This window comes from Euphorbia lathyris, chromosome 1 (assembly GCF_963576675.1).
Source record: "Euphorbia lathyris chromosome 1, ddEupLath1.1, whole genome shotgun sequence".
Lineage (NCBI taxonomy): Eukaryota > Viridiplantae > Streptophyta > Magnoliopsida > Malpighiales > Euphorbiaceae > Euphorbia > Euphorbia lathyris.
In genome coordinates this window covers 60453167-60461754 of record NC_088910.1, presented here as the reverse complement: position 1 = coordinate 60461754, position 8588 = coordinate 60453167, and the positions used below count along the sequence as shown (strand labels likewise).

The window sequence follows — 8588 nt, the reverse complement described above, 5'->3', positions numbered from 1 at the left end:
TTAGAACAAAACACTTATCATTTATAGAAGAATAGAAAGGAGACGCTGAGTTGCTCGGTTATAGCACTCAGCGGTAGAAATCGGATTGAGTAGAGGAATAGAGGAAGGCACTCTTGTATACTCAGTTGCTATTGTAAAAGATTTGTGCTCTACCTTTAAAGAGCTCAATAGAGGATTCTGAAAAGCTCGGAAGGAATTCCGGGGACAAGAACGTAGGCGGAGAGACCGAACCAGGATACGTCTGCTGAGTAATATCTTTCTAACCCTTATCTCCTTTATATATTGCTTACTAAAATACCGCCTAGTAAAACACTAAAAAGAATATAAGCTGAGTTGAGTGAACTGAGAAGCTGAGTTCAGAAATAGACTTAAGTGCTATCTCCTGACTCAAAAATAGAAGCAGTCCTAGTCACACGTTGACTAAGCTTGTATCTAAAACTTACTCAGTACCAATGTGCTAAAAAGACTAAGTTAAAGTCTTAAAAGAAAAACAAGTCAGCCTTATCGATAAAATTTTTAAATAGTTCCTAACCCCCCATTGGAACTATTATTGTCATGTTACACGGGACCAACAATAAGTGGAAAAGAGGCTCGACCTACGTTTTGAACTTGGTCCTTAAGATTCAGCCTCTACCCTAAGGCAAACTCATTCCTAGTTGTAGACCGAATACATAGGTCGGTCTTTTGGAAGTGTAAACTCACCTTATATGGTATCAGGTGATTTAGATAGATTATAATCAACATCTATAAGTCTCCAAATTATCCAAATATCATAAACATCATAGTTTTCAAGCATTCATCTCAAATACATTTTAGACCAAGTACATATTTCTATTAGATTTAAATGTTAAGATATTACCTAACATAACTTAATCGCCAAATGAAAAGCAAAGGGCCTAACTAAAGATGAAAGCAGTGACTTATGATATTACCAAACCTCGTCTATCGATCAGTAATCTTCCCTATACCCTGATGTATCACCTAAAACATTAAAACACTTGAAAATATAAGACACAAATCTCAGCAAACAATTATCAATTACGTAAAGTAATTATACCCAAAATAACTATATATATATATATATATTTACTTTTCAAAATGCAGCATATAAAATTCATATTTTTAAAAATGACCATTTAATGAATTAAACTATAATAAAATACTCATATGATACTTTTAACAAATCTGTAACAAAGATATCATGCTATTAAATATTATTTCTCAAATTATTACACATTACCAAAACGTAGATCACTGTATTAAAACACTTAATACAAAACTTATGTCCATCATCGAATTCCACCTTGTAGTTTATTGTAATAGTATCAATAATTGAGATATCTATTTTCTTGCCTTAGGACTATTAGTTGTGCACCCTGACTATACCGCCTTTATGTATGGTCTTGTAACTATTACTTGAGAAATCATAAATGGACAAAACCATTTTATCTTTCACAATATCATGTTTCACTGATCATTTTTTTAACCCAAAACATATAAACAACAACAACTATAATTTTCTCAATAACTTTTCATAATACTAAATCATAAACCATTATCAAATAAACAATGTAAAATTCACCAATATTCAAAATCAAAATGTACTGAAGGGATTAGCGGCAACTAATCCAATAGAGATTTGGGTTCGGATATACCTGGTTGTAGAACCAAATAATCTCTCAGTAGTGGAAGCGGAAGCGGAACTATCACCACGATCATGTATCACCGGTAACTATCAACCACACAGTGATTAGCCGGGGAAGAAAGTATGATCCACGGACTAGAAACTAGGGAGATTGATTGATGGAGAGAGAGGGGTGGCGTAGAGAATGGAGGAGGAGGCAGACTAATCTGCTTGTGATTATCTAGGGTTGTGTTGATTAGATTAGTTATTAGGGTTTGGTGATGCTCCTATTCATAGTAAGTCCAAACCCTAATTCTCTTCCATCTTATAAGATGGGCCTGACCCGTTCCATTTCGGACGGGTCATATTAATTTGATCCATATACCCAATTAATCCTAACATGTACTAATAAAAAAAACTAACTTAAATTTCATAAAATCATATAAATAAATCATAATTCCAACTTTAGTTTATAAATAAAGAATAAATTCATCAAAATCCCCAATTTAACAAATCAATAAAAAATCTATAAAAATCAAATTGAGGAAATAATTTTGAATATCTTTCAATATATACATGTAAATACTTTAATTTAAACTTCAAATCACAATTAAAAAATCAATATTTAAAATCCCAATTTAACCATATAAATTGTAAAACCTAGAAATTCAATTTGAATTTTCAATTTCTGAAACTCTCATGCAATATAGATATATACTTAAATCATAAAAGGATTTTTGATAATCTACTTACCTTAGTAAAGAATTTGAAGAAAACCCCCAAAACACCAAACCTTCCCTAAAGATATGTTTAGGTCGAACCCACTCTAGAGACCTTTAAATCTGATCTCCTTCGGTCAGAAGTTGGGACTATGTGTCTGGAAGATACAATTAAAATTACACAAAGATTGGACGGTTAGATTTCCAGTAAAGAAAAAACAGTGGAGTTGGTTCATGGAGGAGAAGAAGAAGAAATGCACGAAAATGCATCCTAATTCTAGAATAAATGGATATATATACACTTTAAATGTCTTCTAAAACCGAACTTCTTTTAAAACTTACCCTAAAGTCTTAACTACTCCTAAAATCATGAAATTAGCCTCCAAACTATATCCATAATACTCAATTAACTCACCAATTAATAAACAACTATAATAAAACCTAATATTGGGGTATAATAACTAAAAATTAAGGACATGAATGTGATAGTCGGTTTAGATATTTTTTACTATTTATAAGAACCAAACAAGGTGTATAAATAACACACTCTAATTAGTAAACTCGAAGTTCTCGGAGTCCATTTCTAGTTGGACACATCGTCAGTCTCAACCTATTCAGACTAGGAATTCACACTCCTATATAAATGGGTCTCACTCTCATTCAAAAGGTACATAACGTTAATTTGGAGAATTCTCAGACCTCTCTCCCTTGAATTACTCTTTCTATACTAGAACCGACTTGAACATCAGAGTTCCTTGTTGAGGACCTGGCCAAATGTTTCTCTATTTTGCAAGAAGTTCGTCCAATAGACAATACATCCACTTTACCTCCGATATGTTATCAAAAGAACACAAAAGGTCCCTAATCTGCTTAGATTGGCCCCTATGCTTTTCTACCCTATCAACGGGAACTACAAGTGCACCTAGAAAAGAAGCAAAAGGAGAGAAGTAAAGAAGAGAACGAGGAAGAGCAGAGAGCCACAATGGTAGAAATCAACTCATACAACAAGACTCCTAGCCGGGAGAGGAAGGTGCGAGCACACAACAATGTATTTTTTATTTTATCATCAGTAAATTACATTATTTATTACTTTATATATATATATATATATATATACACACACGCGCGCGAGTTGTTCTTCATGGATTGAATTGTTGTTCTTACTTTTATTATTATTATATTTTTATTATTTTGATACAATTATTACTTGTAGGGCTGTAATTGAGTTGAGTGAGCCAAGCCAAGTGTTGGTATGCTTATGCTCAGCTCGATATCATGTTTGTGAACTGCTCGTTTATTTGTTCACAAGCTTTGCTCGTGGTCAGCTCGCTAATTCTCTTCATGAACTTTGCTTGAAAACAACTTATTAATTATGTTCATTTAAAGTTTCTTTAACACAGAACTACATAGTTTGGAACTTACAAAACCAAACGTTCACAAAAAAAAAAAAAAAAACTACCTACTTTTTTACCTTTCTTCCTCTGTAGGAATACTATTGGGTAAATTACAGCCATGGCCACTGAACTTTATCCATTTTCACATTAAGGCTACTGAACTTCATTTCTTCCCGGTATAGCCACTGAATTTTACACTTTTTAACACCGGTGGCCACTCAATTTTAACTAACTTCTCAAAATGACTGTTAACGACATCAAAATAAAAATATTCAAGAATTAAAGTTGTTCAGAACGACATTTACCATGAAACCACATTTTTTATTTTCGAAAATCACATTTTTTGGAGCTTTCTCTCTCTAAAAATCCACTTTCTCTCTCCTAACCAAACAACACCAAAATGACCTCAAACCGAAAAATTTCAAGAATTAAAGTTCCTTAGAATATCATTAACTCTTTGGATTTTTTTATTTATAACCATCAACGGTCGTTTTGACACGTTAAGTGGCCACGGTGTTAAAAAGTGTAATGTTCAGTGACCATACCGGAAAGAAATGAAATTCAGTGGCCATAATGTAAAAATGGGTAAAGTTCAGTGGCCATTTGTGTAATTTATCGGAATACTATTATTAAAACAATAATAGAAGCTAACGTATTTGTGAGTCTGTTCATGAATATCATAATCAAGCTTGTTTATGAGTTTGTTTGTGAACCTATAACCGAGCATGCTCGTAAGTTTTTGAGTTGAGTTCTGTCGTGTTCCAGCTCGTTTTGTTTGTAAATCGAACTGAATATGATCAAATTTTTATCGAGCTGAATATCGAGTCGCTTATGAGCATCACAGTCGCTTATGAGCATCACGACTCATTTATAACATAGTTACTTGATTAATAATGAATTGATTATTGTAAAAATTGCAAATAAATATGGGGAAGGAAAAACTTGGGAAATAAATGGGGTTGGAGTGAAAGAAGGAGAATATAGGAAAGTGTGGGAGTATTGGGAAACTAAAATCCCAAGTCAGAAAGCGGTAGTAATAAAAAGGGTCATAGCCTTTGCTTCTTCTGCTGCCTGCCTCTGCCTGCTACTACCTTGAATACGAATGAAAGGCAGGCAGGGAGCCGTACTGATACGCAATCCTCTTCATTAAAGGCCACACCCACATCCACATTTCTCTTCCTATTCTCCAACGTCACATTTTCCCACTTATAATCATTCTTCCCTTTCCTTTTCACACAAACACACTTATTATGCAAACCTTCAAACCTTCAGCTCCTTCTCCTCCTGATCTTTTCTGCCACTCTTCCTTCTTTCTCCGGTACTTCTCTTCTCTTGTATTATTATATACTGTATTTATCTACCATTTATTCAATTAATATCGTTTCTTTCTTTCTTTTTAATTTGCTGGGTGTGTGTTTAACATTAACAGAGTAGAAGATGATGATGGAGAAGATAGAACCCGTAATCAAACACGTTTTTCGGATCTTGGAGAGCTTGATCATCCAGCTCCTGCTTTTCACCAAGATGATGCTGTTGATTTAAGCCCAAGTTTTCTTCTTTTCCTTTCTTTTTATTTTATTTTTATTAATAAAAATATGCGCTTAGCTCTAACTACTCAAATGGGTATGGTATGAATAAATGTAGGCTCCATGTTCAGTTTAAAATCAGGCAATGTCGCTGTTCTATCCCATTCCAATAACTTCCAATATGCTACTCCTTTTAACACGGTACAGTACCCTCTTTTGCTTTCTTATTTTTTCTGAGGGTTTTTTCATTGACGCTATGTATCTATGCCTGTTACTTTTTGTTTGTTTCTTAAGAGTATTGGGCCTGGAGAGATAGCAACTACAGGAATAGGGTGTTTGGATACAGGGCAATACATGTACCAGAGAGGGACAACTATTGCTTCTACGTTGGGAAAGGGAAACGTTCATAATAATAATATTGAGAATTGGGGTGATTCAGGGATGCCTGAACATAGCCAGCAAACTGACACTTCAACAGATATTGATACCGATGATAAAAATCAGGTCTTTTTCTCCCCAGATATTTATGCTCTTCTCTTTATTTTATGCTCTGCTCTATTTTCTTTGATATCAGAATCTTTTTGTGCTTAATTAATGCTATGGTGGGTCACATTCCAATTTGAGAATCCTTTGAAATGTCATTTTTGTTTTCAACTATTGCTTACTTTTTTTAGAATACTCTACTTTGAAATGATTCATCTCCTATTCTGCTATGCAAAAATTGAAATAGGGGAATCCTGTTAAATATTTAATGCTTCCGTCATGTGATGTCATTCTTATAATTTGCAAGCTTATTATATTTACTGGAATTGTATACTTGCAGGGAGTCCAGCATGGAGCTATTGTGGTTGTAGATTCCCTTGATCAATCTAAGCCAAAATCTGGTGATCAAAAGGTTGTACATATGATACCTTTTATTATGTTGTGGTTATGTTGCACTGATGCAGATACGATCATGGACACAAAAACTTGATTTCTAAACCATAACCTTCATAGAATAGCCTTCAAACGAAAACATACACAGACACGGAACACATAAACTCTATTGAAGAGAAGTGTCCGTGCAACATAGTATTGTGGTATCAAGATACTTTTATTGAGGTTGATTCATGTTTTCTTTGTTCAGACTCTTCGTAGGTTGGCGCAGAATCGGGAGGCTGCCAGGAAGAGTCGGCTTAGAAAGAAAGTAATTTGATCTTTCCCCTCAAATCATTGCATTGATAGTCTTTGATTTAACTAAGATTCATAATTAAATGATGTGATGCAAAACAATAATAAGTAAATTAGTGGAATTGGTATTTTATCAACAAGATTATTTGCTATAACCTATTTACTTTCATGTCATTATGTTGATGAATGAAAGCATATTTGGATCATTTATAGGTTTTCGTTTTGGATAGGCTTATGTCCAGCAGCTCGAGAGTAGTCGAGTGAGGCTTGCAGAGCTAGAGCAAGAGCTTCAACGAGCTCGGCAGCAGGTGTAAGAAATAACTTCCTTTTAATAGAAATTACCTAGTGTGGACATGGCCTATTTATCTGATTGCATTTTGCTGTAGGGAATTTTCATTGCAAGTGGAATTTCAGGAGAGCATGGGGCTGCAGGCAACGGTAAGGGATTTTCGAAAACCTACAAGTAGTAGTATAAATTCATCCTTGTATTCTTTGTTGATTCGTTTTTGCACTATTCATCAAGCCATTGAATTAAAGATGAAGTTGTGGCACTTTGTAGGGGCTGTTGTATTTGACATGGAGTATGCTCGATGGCTTGATGAGCATCAGCGATTAATGAGTGATCTAAGATCAGCTGTGAATACTCATATGGGAGACAACGAATTGCGGCTTCTGGTAGATGGTGTAATGGCACATTATGATGAAATATTCCGGCTAAAGGGCATTGGCACAAAGGCTGATGTATTTCACATGCTTTCAGGCATGTGGAAGACGCCTGCCGAGAGATGTTTCATGTGGTTGGGTGGATTTAGATCCTCAGAGATTCTTAAGGTAAATCATTCATTCAGCTCTTCTATGTATTAACTGCCTGATCAGCTAATTTAATCCAGTTGTCTGAAAGTTGCTCTTTACTTGTAAATTAGATACTTGGAAACCAGCTAGAGCCATTGACAGATCAACAGTTAATGGGCATATGCAATCTGCAGCAGTCCTCCCAGCAGGCTGAAGATGCTTTATCTCAAGGCATGGAAGCTTTGCAACAATCGCTTGTTGACACGCTTTCATCCACCTCTCTTGGCCCTGCAGGTTCAGCAAATGTTGCCGATTACATGGGACAAATGGCGATCGCGATGGGAAAGCTTGGAATGCTGGAGAACTTCCTTCACCAAGTAATACTACTTACTGACCTTATCATCATGATATGATTATCTTAATGAACTAACTGAGTCTGGGGTTTTGTTGTGTGCAGGCTGATCTTCTAAGGCAGCAAACTCTGCAGCAAATGCATAGAATATTGACAACACGCCAGGCTGCTCGAGCGCTACTTGTCATCAGTGATTACACCTCGAGACTCCGAGCCCTCAGCTCTTTATGGCTGGCACGCCCTCGAGATTGACATAATACCTACCATGTCTTTATTAGCACTAATTCTATCTGATAGATAATATGAAATTAGATTCAGCTATATAACCACCGGCATCCCAACTGTTCTTATTTTTGTATTCTAACTTGCTTATTGTCAACATGATCTTACAGTACAAACATATTCTATACTTGACTGGAAGCTTTAGGAAATCTCATGTTGCAACATTATATTGCTGCCTGTTTGAGATTGGTTCTATGTAGCTACTGCACAGGCCACATATTTGCTTCCATTTTTGGCAAAAAGGAGCATTATGTATCGTTTTGATACTTTATATATGTTGATATGCAGTCACAATCAGAACCTGTATTCCATGGGACTGAAATTGTGAAGCCAGAGAACAAAAATTGAGCTTGGATTTATGCATAAATGTTGTTAATTTATTTAACAATTTTCTCTACCTTTAACTTAAAGTGAAGGGGACTTTGCTTCAATTAGAAATGTAGAGTTCCAATTGATGTGGATTGGATTCATACCTACATATGTTTAGGTTGGCTTGAGATTATGAATGCTTTCAAATAAGATAATGACAATAATTGTTATAAATTCAATCGATATTGAATACAATAAGCTTTACATATGGAATTCAAAATTTGACATGCAACCACAAAGAATATGAGATATAAATTGTTGAAAACGATCAATCAACCACACAGATAAACAAAGTTCACAAAGATCACAGATTGGATCTTGAAACAGCAATCAAAAGAATACACACAGAATTTACCCTGG

At 34.9% G+C, this 8588-nt stretch overlaps 1 protein-coding gene across 1 annotated transcript; it reads left to right on the top strand.

Moving 5' to 3' along the window:
- The first annotated feature begins 4727 nt into the window (after positions 1 to 4727).
- Positions 4728 to 8252, top strand: LOC136234989 (transcription factor TGA2.2). Its single transcript, XM_066024497.1, has 11 exons — positions 4728 to 5055; positions 5167 to 5285; positions 5382 to 5464; positions 5558 to 5767; positions 6087 to 6158; positions 6390 to 6449; positions 6664 to 6741; positions 6820 to 6871; positions 6993 to 7264; positions 7357 to 7602; positions 7683 to 8252. Exons 1-11 carry the CDS (start codon positions 4988 to 4990, stop codon positions 7827 to 7829), a joined length of 1407 nt encoding a protein of 468 aa, XP_065880569.1. The 5' UTR covers positions 4728 to 4987; the 3' UTR covers positions 7830 to 8252.
- Positions 8253 to 8588: the final 336 nt, after the last annotated feature.

Bases quoted from the DNA above. Each gene is read 5' to 3' on its own strand.
- LOC136234989 (XM_066024497.1), top strand. From the start codon at position 4,988: ATGCAAACCTTCAAACCTTCAGCTCCTTCTCCTCCTGATCTTTTCTGC. The intron at 6,742-6,819 runs GTGTAAGAAATA...ATTTTGCTGTAG, and splicing joins TTCAACGAGCTCGGCAGCAG to GGAATTTTCATTGCAAGTGG. The intron at 7,265-7,356 runs GTAAATCATTCA...CTTGTAAATTAG, and splicing joins GATCCTCAGAGATTCTTAAG to ATACTTGGAAACCAGCTAGA.